General features: G+C 42.0%; 1 protein-coding gene across 1 annotated transcript in view; it reads left to right on the top strand.

Moving 5' to 3' along the window:
* The first annotated feature begins 1870 nt into the window (after positions 1–1870).
* Positions 1871–15966, top strand: part of LOC311037419 (putative flavin-containing monoamine oxidase A) — an 89470-nt gene continuing 75374 nt past the window's right edge. The window contains exons 1-4 of the mRNA XM_084046574.1: positions 1871–1896; positions 6807–6953; positions 7064–7151; positions 14629–14809. Coding sequence (XP_083902700.1) covers positions 6836–6953; positions 7064–7151; positions 14629–14809 — 387 coding nt within the window. The 5' untranslated portion in view covers positions 1871–1896; positions 6807–6835. The remainder of the gene's footprint in view (positions 1897–6806; positions 6954–7063; positions 7152–14628; positions 14810–15966) is intronic.

Here is a 15966-nt window from a genome sequence, read left to right as displayed (position 1 = left end):
ATGTTTTTTTGCATCTATTTAATTCCACCGGTATTACATACATACATATATATATGAGCAGCAAACTGATTTACAATTTTCCTCTGAAATTATTTACCCCTTGGGCAGCGGTGCCCTCAAGGTTAGAGGAGCGAGTTTGTAACCGAAAGGTCATGGTTCGATTCCCCGGACGGGGATGGGGGGGAGGGGGGGGGTCTGGGTGGAGAAGGGATGTGGCTTGCTTTTTTTTTTTTAAACATCTGTTTATTGTATTTTTTTTTCCTCTCACACCTTCTCAGATATTGAAAACAGGATTTGCACAGATAAAAGAAATACAAGACACAATATAAATGAAATAAGGGAGTGGCTTGCTTTTGAGCAAGGCACTGAACCCCCACCTGGCTCCAGTGGAGCTGCTCAGTGGCACATAGTATAAGACTGTGGTTGTATTCCAACTCTCAGGTTTTAATGTGTGAGTGTGAAGCAGAGCGTTCCTGAAAAAGATAAGTCGCTCTCAGCGAACATCCCCTGGGTAAATACAGGTACAAAATAATAATAATAATTCAAAAAGCAAGTTTTCGTCGGCTTCCTAAGTCCCATAGGACCATTGGATCCGCGTATGACTATGGAGTCCCACATGGGAGTGGCAGTCCCTCTGGCACTGTTCACAGGTGAAAGAGGTGGCAGGTCTTTCAGACTGGTTTCTTGTGCTTCCACGTTCTTCTCATCCCACTGAAGCATCTGGTGTTCTTCAAAGCTATGCAGCCGACTCTGGGTTTCAAGCCTCCAGGTGTCTGCTATGAGTATGAACTCTGATGCCCTTTCTAAAACTGCCCTTTTTCATATCCCTGAAGAATATATATATATATATATGGGGTTGTGTGTGTGTGTGTGTGTGTGTGTGTGTGTGTGTGTGTGTGTGTGTGTGTGTGTGTCGAGGCATGCTGGGAGGTCTCTCTAAGTCACAGACAGTGCACACCCCGGAACACTGCACAGCTCCCACCTAGGGAGTGTCTAATTGTACCCAGAGACCCACATGTCCAACACAAAGTCTCAGAGGGGCCTCCTTCTTTTCCCAAGGGTCGGGGATCCAATGGCCCAGAGGGTGAGCAGGAACTGTTGTCCATAGGTGCATTGTTAGGTTCATTGTTTGCCTGGTATCCTAAAGTTTCCATGTACAGATTCTTATGTTGATAGTACAGTATATTGTTTAGACTGATGCGAGGTTCTTGGTTTACCTGTGATCCTAGTTTACTAAGGCGCTGCACTGTCTCTTTGCATTTTGATGTATGTGTCGTTCACCTTACTTATTGTAAGTCGATCTGGATAAGTGTCTGCTAAATGCCTGTAAATGCCCTAAATTGTACAGGTGGAAGTGTTTAAGGACCCGCTCCAACCACTGCCAACATCTCCCGTCAGGTCGACCAGTAGTGGAGGGAGCAGCTAGAATAGGTGACCACTTTCTCTCTGTTCTCCCCTTAAAAAAGGCACAGCACTGTGGGCAGGCCCCCGTCGCTGGCGTCAGAGTCCACAATGAGCGGTTTGTTGGGGTTGGTTGGAGTACGCCAGGACATAGACCCCGGTGAGTGCCTCTCGTAGCTGGTGGAAGGCAGTGTGCCATGCCTTGTCCTACACACGGAATGGCTGTCCCTTGTGCGTTAAGCGTTGTAGGGGGCTGGCGATAGCTGCGAATTCCTAACAAGGTGACGATAGTGGGATGCCCAGCCCAGGAAACTCTGCGGCTCTCCTAGGTTCCGGGGGGAGGGGATGGGGGGGGGGGAGCTCCAGTCCTTGACAGTGGTGGCCCTTTCACTGCTTACCATACGGCTCAGGAGCGCCATCTCTTGTCACAAGATATTGTATTTCCCTACGTGGAGGCGGAGTTCTGCCTGGCAAATCGTGGCCTTAAAAAGTAGGGTAAGTGATTTTCTTTGGTTAAAGTACGTATTTATAGCTCTAATAGTCTGATAGTACTCATTGCTATAGAATGTTTGTTCAGTAGCAGGAGTCTCCATGTCTCTCCAGCACTTTATTAAACAGAAAATGCATTTTCAGGTCGGGATACCAATTTTATCCAATCAGGATAGAGAACTCAGTCAGGACACAGATTAAACAAGTTAAATCGGAAGTGATGACACAAAGAAATGAGCAGACACAATTGGAGCTGGAACACTATAAAAAACTATTGAAACTGATAAATGGGTACTCTCTCCTGATTGGCTGAAATTTTGTCACCTACCTGAAAATGTATTTTCTGTTTATTAAAGAGCTGGAGAGACAGGGAGACAGACCCCTGTGACTGAACAAACACTCTCTAGCAATGATTACTATCAGAATCAGGTTTGTTTGAAACCCCCAAAAATATCACTTCAATACTTCCGAAGGCTGGCTGGGGCTCCCACTACGTCCGCAGAGTGGGCGAGGCGGTCGTCAAGGTAGACCACACAACGGTTCCAATGGACCCTGGCCAGGACCTGATGGAAGGTAGCAGGGCCTCGGGGATCAGTTAAATCTGCCGTTATCCACTGTAGAGGTCCATCGAGCTTCACCAACTGGAGCCAGTGATTTGTTCGAGCGCATCGTCGATGCAGGACATAATTATACGTTTTGGCTCCCAGTGTATACAAAATGTCATATTTGTGGATCGAATGAATAGCATTAGCAGAACAAATTAACTGTGCCAAGAGTGTTTTTTTTAAGTTTTTTTTTTTTTACTGCTTTAACAATAGTTTAAAATGTCAGCATACAAACTAGATCAAACACATTTCAAATACTGTATTTATGAGTAGAAGGCCGACATCAGAATTATTTTCTTATTGATTACACAGATAACAGTATGATTTACAGCAGCAGTATTATTTTTGTCTTTATTATGATTTTTTTTTTTTTGGATTGCACTCAAGATGATTCAATCATTTGGCTTTATTAATTTAATTACATTAAGATGTGTATCTACTGGCACAGCTAGACATTTCTGGCTTGCTGCCCTCTACAGTGGACTGTGCATCAATATTCTGCTCAAGACTTTAAATGTACTACTCACACCTCCCTTGCCAATGTCCGGCCAATTACTCCAAATGGGGGAGAGGGATAGCATAATCAGTATAGGGCATTATGCAACCTGCGTGTTGTTTTCCTGTGAAAACAACACGCTTCAAGAAAGAAAGAGGTCATTGTAATAAGACACTAGTACCTCTCAGTCATGTGTAGGGTGACATAGAATAGGGTGACATAGAATACCACACACACGCACACACACACACACACACACACACACACACACACACACACACACACACACACAGTATGTACTATACTGTTTGTATTGTACTAGTGCACCGCCACTAGATTGATTGGTCCAATTGATAGGTCGAACATACAGCTGTCAAGTTGATTATTGTTGAGGAAACATGTTATTGTCCACTTCCATTATATAAGCTAGTGTTTTAAATCAAAGTATATACATTTACAACAACAGTACCTGCTATAGCAATATGCCGTAATCACTAAGCTTGACAAACCACAACAAACTACTGTTGCAATGCCAGGTAATTTCAGCAAATAAACACTAGGACACTGGATGAAAAGGTGAAAGCATGCAGGCACGCACACGCGCGCGCACACACACACACACACACACACACACACACACACACACACACACACACACACACACACACACACACACACACACACACACACACACACACACACACACACACACACACACACACACACACACACACACACACACACACACAAATGTAGACAGTGATAAAACAGCGATCAAATAGAATATCAACGTATTAGTTAATGTACTGATTGAACGTAGTCGAGTCAAGTTTTTATTCACTGGATAAGAACATCCGCTAAATGCCTAAATTGTACTTCATCCCAATCCATGACAGAGTAGGCCTGGAGTAATGTGTGTTCAGCCAGTGGAGTCAGTCACTGGACAGACAGAGAGGCAGTAAATGGTGGCAATTTGTCATCACTCTGGATGATGTTCCTGTTTTATTAGTGCGAAGCCCTATTGCAATTGCAAAGATTATTTTATCGATAATGAATCACATTTTTGAGGGCCTAAACGTACTCAAAAAGTTGCGCAACTTCGCGCACACATCATACGTGGCGAAAGTTTTATAATTTATTGGTCTAAAAAGGGGGCGTGGTCTAATGGCTCAATAGCGGCCCCTACACACACCTGTATCATGCTCCGACTTACAAAAAAGTATCTTGGACCCATGACCTAAACCCAACGGGAAGTCAGCCATTTTAAATTTATTGTGCCGTTTTAGCGCATCTTTTGCCATTTTCACAGGTCACTTTAACAAACTCACATTTGCCAAGTCACATCCACCTCAAACTCGCTCAGTGTACACAAGAGACCTTAACGATGAAAAGCTATCAAAGGCGTGAGTTTTCGTAAAACGGCCTTGCCATGGAAGTTTCACCGCCAAACAAGAAGTGAAAATAGCCGATCTACAGGGTCATGCTTTTCCTTTTTAGTTTTTTTCCCCCCGGTTCGGAGTCCTTGTCCTGGCTTCATTAGAGTTACTTAGCCCCCACCTTTTTGCCATATCTTTTGAACAGTTTGTCGTACAGAGTCATGAGTCGCCTCACTGGACTTGGTTGAAAATCCTTGTCCTTCCTTAGAGTTACAGAGCTCTGCTGCCTGTTCTGATTGGTCGATATTTGCCACTAATGTGGACTGAAGTGCGAGGGCCCGGTCATCACTGCTTGCAGCTTTAATTATTTAAACTGTGTGCTTTTATAAATTAAAATCATTGACCCAAAATAACCATTCGCATGACGACACAGGGTACGCTGGAGACATCATGTCCTATGCAGCTCCCGTATATGATGTATACATCCCCTGGGTTCGAGTCCCGTTCCCGACGATCTTTGCTGCATGTCTCTCCCCATCTCTCTCTCCCTGTTTCCTGTCCATCTCCACTATACCCTGTAAATAAAGGCAGAACCCCCCCCCCCCCCCCAAAAAAAGGACTTGGGTCCTTTTCACTTCTTCTCTGACTGCGGTGTGTACCCCAGACAGTTTTGAAGTTGCTTGATTCAATATTTAGATATTTTACATTCATTTGATCAGACACGCCCCCCTGATATATAAGCCCCATTCAACTTCAAATTCCATGTTAGACCCATTAAAAACACAACTCCCTGGTTCTGGGGACTGATATTGTCCTTCTATTGAATGGGGAGACCTTCTTTTTTCGATGAGTTATTTAATGCTTGGACTTGAAGGACTCCTTGATGCTCTCCTCATTAACATAATGAAATAACTCAAAGAAAAATTAAGGTCTCCCCATTCATTAGCAGGACAATACCAGTCACCAGGAGCAGAGATGTGTGTTTCCAATGGGTCTAACATGGACTCTGAAGTTGAATGGGCTTATGTGTAGGCGTGTCTGATCAAATGAATATCAAATATTTAAATTTTGAATCAAGCAACTTAAAAACTGTCTGGGGAGGACATTGCACTTTAACATACATTAGATATTTAATTTATACTCTGTCTTAATACAGTGTTGTGCACGGAAATAGCAGAACCAGCTCACAACATGGTGTGAGCTTTTTGTGCTATTTTGCAGTGTGACGTACAACTAAATTCAGGCTTAGGTTTGCAACTGACTCCCGCTGCGTCCTTTGCTGTGATCACAGGGATGCATATGCTCCGCAATTAGGGAAGGAAATGTAAGGCTCAGAGTTACGACTTATATGACAAGTTAACATATTGACTTTCATGTGGTACGAATGTTTTAGTACTCTGTAGCTAAGGATTTGTCTCATCCATCACATAATTTAACTAGATGGGTTGTTGCTAAAAAGCTGGCAAGTTGAAATACTTGTGGAGATTGCTTCTTACTGTGCCTGCCAGCTTTAGTGGTCTTCGGAGGATAATAACCTGGCTCTGAAGCACAATGACAGAGTCTCAGTTCAACAAGTGTTGCTGTGTGTCACATTCACAGAGATAAACGGCACAACACGGACTGTTCAGCAATTCATTGCGGCTAAGGAGAGGCGCAGAAACACAAGAAGGGTGCTTCGCTCAGGCTAGATGGTAGCCGTGAATATCATACTAGGGCTGCCTGTAGCCCAGACTTTATACTAAGTTTGTTATGAATAGTATGGACATATAGTGTAGCCTACAGTTATTTGAAATCGGTAAAAAAGAGGTTAAATCATTCAATGAATATGGTTTTGGCCGTGTCCTACCTGCAAAATAAAACCCATTATCATAGCTACATCTAGTATGTTTCGAGCAATCTGACTACTGAGCTCTTTCTTCTTTAAGAAAAGACTTTGGGTGACCAAAGTTTCAAACACACTGGGACCCTTAACTACTTAAAGGTTTTAATGTTTTGTAAACCAGCATGTCATGAAACCTTTAAGCTCTACTTAAAAAAAATGTGAAAATAGCAGATATGCAAGCTCACAAAGCGTCACATTGTGACACGACACAATTTTGTAGTGAATGTTGAAACTGGGACATTTATGTAACTGATATGTGTTGGGCACGCAACTTGAAACTGGGATAATTCCGGCCAAACCGGTATATCTGGTCACCATAAGAAAAGTGCAGTGTCTCCCTAAGCATATCCAGCTCTCGTGATCTTTGGACTGAAGTGGTTTGTTTATACTTACTGAATAGTGTAGGCGAGAGGTCATGTAGGCGAGAGGCCCAGTAGCTAATTCTTCCTTCCAATTCCAAAGTGCATTATTATGAAAGCAGGGCTCATTGCACCTAACCCGGCCCATACAGAGAAAAAGAAAACATTGTTGTGTTCGTTTTCACACTTCATTTGCAGATCGCAGTTCACCTACTGTAAGTGCAAATATGACAGCAGAAATTTGGGATGTCATCATCGTGGGTGCTGGATTATCTGGACTGAGTGCGGCTCATTCGCTCAAGAAAAGAAACTCCAAGTTGAGGATTCTGATACTGGAAGGAAAAGGTTGGCAAAATTGGACCGCATTATTCATGGCGATTTCTTTTTTGATCAGTTTGATCTGCTGCAGGAAAACCGTGTATCTGAATCTTCCCTTGTTACTTTGTGCCATCCAGATCGAGTGGGGGGACGCACAGAGACCAAAGACCTACCGGCAGCCAGTGGAGTTGATCGTTGGGACGTAGGAGGGCAGTGGGTTGGCAGGTAATGCTGATTGGATCGTTTGAGGTACCACATCAATCTCTACAAAATATCTCATGCAACAAGCTAGTGCCCCCTAGGCTGTGCTGGTCCTTGCACCCTACTGGGCCAAAGGACATTGCCACAGTTATTACTGTAATTAACCATTTTCCAATCTGGTGTCCCTTTGAGCATGTCATTATGTATATACGTGTATATATATATTAAAAAAGTAAAATTTTATATTGAAGTTTTCAATTGCTTTCAAAAATAGCTGATCTACAAGCTCACAAGGCATCTCATTGTGAGGCGTTGTGAGCTTGTAGATCAGCTATTTTCATTTTTTTTTGCAGTATATGAGTATTTAAAATAAGGCTTAAGGGGTTAGCAGATGATCCCCGAATGCACGGGACCCCTGCTGTTAGTGGCCAACTGTTGGTCTGGCGTACAAGCACTCTCGCTAGCGGGCTAAAAGGAAATGACTTTTAAATTGTGAGTAACTAGCATTGATTATTCTAATAGGAACATGGCTTACACACATTTTTTAGTTGACAAAGAATAGAATTAGTGGAGAATTTTGCACATGGTATCAATTTGTTCTCCGGCTTATATTATTGGAAAGCTGTTGGTAAGAATGGAAACGGAGGTAAATTGTACTTTTGGCTAATTAAAAAATGGCTTTGCTTATGGAAATAATTTCTACAAAGTGGCTATGGAGAGATGATTATAGACTAACAAGCAGCCATTTCAGAGCACTCAACCTGAAAGTATGAAATGGAGAATCAATGACAGCTAATGACTTAGCTTTAGGAAATTCTCCGTTCTGCTCCGAAGACCTTGAAAGAAAGCATGTGCTGCTAATGTCAGAGAACAGCCAGAGAAATGGGGCTTCTGTTGGATTAGTAGTTGGCTGTGAGCTTCATCCAGACCGGAATCATTGCAAATCCACTTACTGACACAGTGTCTCACAGACACAGACTGAGGATGATTATACAGATTGTTATCGATCCAGGCCCTTGATGCAACCAAATGGTTTATGCTTAATTTATACGTTGTCCGTACGACGCTGCCACATGCCGAAAATAGCTGATCTACAAAATGCAACGCGTCGCGAGCTTGTAGAGCGGCTATTTTCAGAGCATGCTCACTGGTTAGGAAATAACCGTTTCCATGTGATCAGAACCTTTCTGATGTTTGGCAGCATAGACATGCATGCTGTACAGGTGCCATACATATGGCACCTGCACCATATAATGACATATTTATTGAGATGCAAATAGACATAGCAGGGGGGGATCACATTTGTCATGCATCATTTGCCCCAGTGTGCACAACCCCAAAACAAAAACAGAAACTGGCAAGTTGCCACACTGCTGTCTGACAAGCGGAACAGTGGTTTAGGCGAACATTCAGCGAAGATGGCAGATCTACAACGCGACGCCTATTGAGCTTGTAGATCAGCTATTTTGGGCAAAGAGATATGGTGTGGAGGGGAAAAGGAGGGGGCCAAGTACATACAGACCCCTGGAAGACAACACTCAATGTTTATGGGGTTTAAGTGGGGTTTAAGTGGTTAAGAGTAAATGTGATCATGATGTGTCATGTAGCCTCGACAACCAAGGAATATCTTTTACTTTTGCTTGAGTGAAGTAAAAAAAAAAAAACGCTATCTTGAGAAGATAAAGAAGTAAGCTAGTAAACGAAATCTAGCACTGATAAAAGAGATAAAGGTGAACTTTATCATACATACGTAAATACGGATATGGATTTTATGACCCTGTGTTAAGAGAGTTAAATGTTTAAGTGTTATTCAGTATGACTAGGCTAGATTAAATGGCCGATAAGACACACTAAACAAAACAGCTTAGTACAACCTTGGCTTACCGTAGTTCATTCCTGACCAGCTTGTTTATCATCTTTAGCTGACGTCGGCTGAAAATAGGTTGGCTTAGTGGCTGTCACCAGCATGTATAGTAGACTATTAGATCTTTTAATAACCTATTGACTGTCGACAGCTATTAAGTCATTAAACTTGAACAGCCAAAAGTTGGTGGCAACCAATAAGGAAATAAACTTTGAATAGTCTACAGGCCTTGCTGCTACACGAGCAAGGCCTTAACTTCCCCAAACGGGTTTGATATTTTCTGAATGTGAAAGACGAGAAAAATATATTACATTGCATTTGCATTTCTGTCCCTTTACACTGAAGCAGTGCCAATGGCAGGGGCAGACAGTCTAAAATCGTGATTTGCCTCTAGCACTTAACATTTCTCTGAAGTTGATCATTTGTCTCCAATATCATCAAACATCTCTTATTGTGCACAGTCTGAATTAACTAAAGGGGAGAGGTGCGGGACAGGGGAATGAATATAATAAGGCATTTCCACTTTAGTGGGATAGGAAAGTGAAGATTTGCAAGCGAGAGAACAGGCCCAAGCTGGGAATTGGGAAGTGAACCCAAAATTCTCAATGACTACTGCTGCAGCTATAAAACTTTTATTGAAATTGGAAATATGATGAAATCTCATAGGATGCTGGACTGGTCAGGTTCTTGGCTTAACCTTAAGCTAAAAAAATATTCATCCATTTTTACCAAAAGCTAAGGTCTTGAAGTACTGTATGAAGTAGCGGTCGGAGCTTTGTAAAACATTCAAGGGGCCATAATGAATTTTGTCCTAATATTATGCAGAAAAATAACGGGACACACAGACATTCCTAACTTACTGTTAACTTAATTCAGAGTTGGGTTGGCGAAAGGGGCTTTCTGTGTGGAGTTTGCATGTTCTCCCTGTGTCCCCTAGGGTAGGTACCCTCACAAAAAATACTGCCTCTCCCTGGTCAGCCGGGGTGCCTGATGGAGGGGAAAGGAACTGGTGGGAATAACGTGTTCCTTCCACACGCTACGTCCTGCCGGGGAACCCTCCCCCCTGTCAGGTGATAAGAAGCGGCCTGCTCACTCCTCATGCAGTAAAGGAAGCATGAGCTCAGTTCTGGGCTCTCCCCAGACTGGCAGAGGGAGAGTAGCGCCCAGGATTACAGCTTAGGCAATTGGCACTGGATGAAAAAATGGGTTACAAAAAATGTGGGATTAAAAATAAAAGTGTTGACAATGCATAAACCATTTTGTTACAACTCTACTGTTGATAATTCTTGTGACACAGGTTGGTAATGCACATTGTTTCCTTGTGGTGTACTATGGTCATCCACAATCTATACCATACATAGCACAGTTCATTCAAAGACGCAAAGAAGTCATCAAACCATACTGGCCATGTTCATCTGATCTTACCCCATTTGTTCTGAGTCTGTTCCCAAATAATGTATGTGTTTGAAAGGAAGGAGATATGTGGAACTGGAGCAATTATCTCACAGCAGAAGATTTCCAGCATTGTGTCTGGAAGTGACAGGAGCATTTTGATGACTGCATAATTGTCTAAAAATTGCTGCACTTACATCGAATTCTCCCAAAGTTAGCTGTCCCATTATCTGTCCCATTAGTTTGAAGCTCAATGGCCTGGGGCTGGGAGTTTCTGGGGTTCAATCCCGCAGCTGAGTTATACCAAAGACCACAAAAACAAGAAATGTCACAGTCATATATATCAGCTTGAAAACTACTGTCAACTCATGACTCTACTAAACATTATCAAATATATATATATATATATTAAACTCAAGAGTTCAATTAAGGTGGCTGTAGGTTTGTAATAAAAACTGCAGCTTTGAATAACATATTCAACTCCTTTCTAATAAGTTTTAATGATCTATTATAATTTAACTAGGCTATTGTATCAGACAGCGCTGACAACGTCGTCAGATGGGGGAGAGGTGGTCTCGGTAAACTGTGTTGTTTGGGCTATTCATCAATCGCACAGTTTAAACAGAGCCAAGACGACGTGCACATCCTGCTGGTCTGGGTTCTGTTTACCGTTCAGTCCCGGTTTAAATCCCGCATCATTTCCACTCACACATACATGAACACAAACAGCTGTGTCCGTGTCCTCTGTAGACCGTATATGCAAATTATAAAGCGAATTGGACCGCGTTTCAAACGCCGTTCCAAAAACGTCCCATAACCATGTTCGTCATTGGACATGGCCAGCATAGCATTCTGACACACTGAACAACACACTACAGTATGTCATATATATACGTTCTATCGTTAAATAAAAGCATGTTTGCCAGTCTGTAATCCTTTGTGCATAAACGCTAAACAAGATGGCTGCTTCTGCAAAAATTGAGCTAGCTCTTTGATTGGCTGGCCGAGTAAGGAACAACGCCACAGATTTACTATACACTAGAGATATATATACAGTGGCCGAACACGGTATCGCAAAAAAAAAGGTTATGAGAAAGTGACGACTAGTTCAGCGTCTCTTTACTGATCAGCTCTGCAAGCTGATAAAAATGGTACTCAATGTCTCCCTGCTTGGCACTCATTATCAAGGGTTGGTCCCTGCAGTGGTGACAAAGAACTCAACCACAGTATTTGAGTCAAAGTATACTTTTGGTCAAATATTACTCAACTACAAGTGAAAGTTGCTCAGTCAAATTTGTACTTGAGCACTTTCTGAAAATATCTATATATTATTGTGAAAAAACAACACGCTTGTTGTGAGCTTGTAGATCTGATATATTAGATACAGAAATCTCCATATATGGGCATATCAGTCGGATTGCCGGTGTGACGTAGGTGTGAGGGCCGCGGACCTCTAGTAAAACGGGCCTGAGTTGCATTTTTGTCTCGGCATGGCGAGAGAGTATGTTTTACCCCCTGTCCGTGTGTCCGTCCGTCCGTCCGTCCGTCCTTCTGTCTGTGACCAGCTAATCTCCACCAACGTTGGCCCGGTCGCTGTGAAACTGCGCACACACACTCCCTGGATGCCACACCAGAACCTCTGCCCCACATTTTTCAGATCAACCTGTCATAGCGCCACCATGAGGCCGACTTTGGTAAAACACATTTTTTGATATTACTCCTACAGATTTTGTCCAAAAAACACGCTAATCGGTTCACAGTATCTCTATGGTCATGTGATCAACACGGATCTGTCCGATTGTCCATATTCCATCCTGATTGTCTAAGATTGGCGTCCAAACTTTGCAGGATTGGTTCGTTTTGAACAAAATGCGTCAAAGCATGAACACAGCATGCGATTTCTGTGAAGTTTTCCACGTAGATTCCCACTTGGCCCAGGAAGACATTCCACTTGAAAACGTTCAAATCAACCTCATGGTGGCGCTATAACAGGCCGATTTGCGTTTTTACCTATAACTGCACCGATCTGCGTGAAACTTTGCATGTACACTCCCTAGAGGCCAAGGAAAAACCTTTGCCCTGCATTTTTCAGATATGCCTTTTAGAGCGCCACGAGGAGGCTGACTTTTGGAAAACACATTTTTTGCTCTTACTCCTTCAGATTCTGTCCAAAAATCACGCAAATCAGTACACAGTATCTCTAGTCATGTGATCAAGATGGATGTGTCCGATATTTCATATTCCATCCTACTTGGCTAACATTGGCTTCCAAAGCTTGCTGGATAGGTCCGTTTTGAACAAATTTCCTCAAATCATGAACGCAGTATACGATTTCCGTGAAATTTGGCACACACATTCCCACTAGGCCGAGGAAGAAATGCCACCCATTTCACATTGGCCTGTTATAGTGCCACCAGCAGGTCTATTTTAGCAAACCACATTTTTGGAACAAAATGCAAAAAAAGAAATTGCCGTGAAAGGCCTAAGAATAAATGGCACCCTTTTCAGATTTCCCTATTATAGCACCACCAGGAGGCCATAATAACCTACCTGACCTGGCGGAGACTTGTGCTCCGAGGAGCACTTTTTCTAGTTTCTTTCTTACTTTTACTCAAGTACAAACCTGACAAACCTCCATGAACACCCATGGCCTTATCTGAAGTTCATGTTTGAGATTTCGGGGATGAAAAACGCACACACAGACAAAAAAAAACATACATTTTCAAATGCTTACTGTGTTTACCGAAGACAAACTACATCTCTGCTTACAAGATTCTATAAATTCATTGTGAAAACAGTACAGTAATGCATTGATCTATACAATAGGGAAATGTACTTCTACTTTTACTTGAACTTGCACTTATGTATTTTTTAAAAGCATCTGCTTTTGAATAAAGTATATTTAAAAGCAGTTACTTTTGTACTTTTACTTGAGTTACATTTTGTCTGAGCTACTTTTCCTTGTAGTGGAGTAAATTTGACCATTAGTATCTGTACTTTTACTCAAGTGCTGGGGTTGAGTACTTCGTCCACCACGTCAAGTATAAAGTTAATTTGAATCTGTCCTAATGGAAACGGATATTCTCAAGTTTTCCTCGTAACATACTGTATTTTAGGGGTAAAGATTTACATATTTACGGGCCGTAATATGACAGAAATGTAAGGTACAATGTAATTCACGGGTGCCGTGGATGAATGTTATTCACTGGGGTGCCCTGAGCCTAAAAGGTTTGGGAACCACTGCTGTACCCAACATGACATGAGAGAGCTTCCAGTGCACAACTGTATTATATAACCTGTATATTTTACTGAAGAAAGTGCACCTGTCACCAACCTTTGAGGTGTGCATCGGCCTTCTTCACTAAAGAAAGTGCAAAAGGTGCTATTTCTGGAAAGAAAACTGAATCTCTCAGGTTACAGATTCAAAATAGTAGAGGCATGTGGGATAAAAAGAGCCTTGAACATGTTTTTTTTAAAATATATATCTGTAGTGCCTCCAGGAGCTATTCAAATCAAATCATGACCCTGACTTCTTTCATCTGGCTACCACTTACTCTTTCTTTCTTTCCTTCTTTCTGTCTTTCTTTCAGTGGTGGAAAAAGTACTTTTACTGTTGTAATGTTTTACTTAAGTAAAAGTATCAATACTGCAATGTAGAAGTACTCTGTTACAAGTAAAAGTCTGGTATTGAAAATGTACTTGAGTAAAAGTACAAAAGTATTGGTATCAAAATGTACTTAAAGTACCAAAAGTAGAGGTGCTAAAATGTGCTAAAATAGCCGATCTACAAGCTCACAATGCGTCGCATCGCGACGCGTTGTGAGCTTGTAGATCGGCTATTTTCAATTAGCACGTATAAAATAGGGCTAAAGTGGTTAATGTATGTTTTATAATTTAATCATTTATATCTGAAAAGTAACTAGTAACTAAAGTTTTCAAATAATTGTAGTGGAGTAAAAGTAAAATACTTGCCTCTGAGATGTAGTGGAGTAGAAGTAAAAGTATAGACAATTGGAAATACTCCAGTAAAGTAAAAGTAAGTAAACATTGTACTTAAGTATAGTACTTGAGTAAATGTACTTCACACACTTTCTTTCTTTCTTTTTTATGGTTGATGGTCCCTCCTCTACAAATGGAACTCATCTTGTTTTATTTAATTTTTCATATCAATGATATATTGTAAGCAGTACATTTGAAATGTGTTCTATAAAAGTCATTATTAAAATTGTTATTTTTATGTTTCAGCACACAAACACACATCATGGAGCTCATACAGGAGATGGAAGTAGAGGTCTACCCACAGTACAACACGGGCAAGAAGGTGCACCACATGGGTGGGCTTCATGGCAAAGTCCGTACCTACAGCGCCAGTATCCCCACCCTGTCTCCACTGCTGATGATCGACTTCACTCGGATGCTGTGGAAGGTAGGGCATATATATTGTAAACCTAGAGTGATACAGTACACACTACCCATAGGCATATTATCAATACTTAGTAGTGTACATTGCATATTATTACATCTCGTCGCTGTCAAGAAATGGAAAAAATAACCTGCTTTCGCTCCAGTGTAGTTATTATTTAGTCACAAGCTGTTAATTCTTTTCATTGTTAGATATTTATAAAACCCACATTTTTAGATATTTATAAAACCCGCATGGTTGGAATAACGTGTTCCTTCCACGCGCTACGTCCAACCAGGGAAACTCCCTCCTGTCAGATGACAAGAAGGTCAGTTGGCTCTCATGCATTGAAGGAGGCATGAGCTCGGCCCTGGCCTCCCTAGGCTGGTGAGGGGAGTGTAGTGCCCAGGATCACTTAGAAAATTGGCACCGGGTGAAAAATAAGGGTTACAAAATCGTGGGATAAAAATTAAAGAATAAAAAAAACAAAACACATTTTCACATATTTTCTAAAATAGTGAAAATAGCCGACCCATTAAGCTCATAACGCGTCGCAATATGACGCGTTGAAAAAAAAGAAGTAAAAGTTGAAACGTGGAGATACAAGGTTTCTACCCAAAAGCAACGATATCATTTTATGCTTGTGCTGTATTGGCGGCCGTAACTGAGTGGGTGGGGAGGCCGCCTGTAAAGTAGAAGGTCGCAGGTTCGCTTCCCCGCCCGCCTAGTCTGTGTGTGGAATTGTCCCTCCCTGAGCAAGACACTTGACCACCTAACTCCTCCCCGGTCGCTGTATTAATGGCACTTACCCAATGCTCCTGATAGTTAGGATGAGTTCAATGGAGAGGACAAATTTCATGTACTGTATGTACGTACGTGTGTGTGCAAATGTACAGTGACAAACACCTCCAAACAACTAAAGAGGTCTAAAGTTACATCCTGCACACCCACCCACGCACGCGAGCACACACACTGCTCATTCAGTGTCAACGTGTCCCCGATGGGGTCAGCTTCCTCCTAGATAAAAGTGGAAGGCATGCTTTATGGTCACGAATCACAGGAGGACTAACATGACTAACACAAAAAAGGACCTGAAGTCTTTCATGAGTGGCAGGAACAACCTAATGATGAGCCACTTAACCACGTAATTCATACTTAGTCGCGCACCGGTGTCACACGCC

This window comes from Gymnoscopelus microlampas, assembly GCF_963454915.1.
Source record: "Gymnoscopelus microlampas genome assembly, chromosome: 21".
Lineage (NCBI taxonomy): Eukaryota > Metazoa > Chordata > Actinopteri > Myctophiformes > Myctophidae > Gymnoscopelus > Gymnoscopelus microlampas.
The sequence above is the reverse complement of the archived record's forward strand: the minus strand, read 5'-3'. Positions and strand labels throughout refer to the sequence as shown.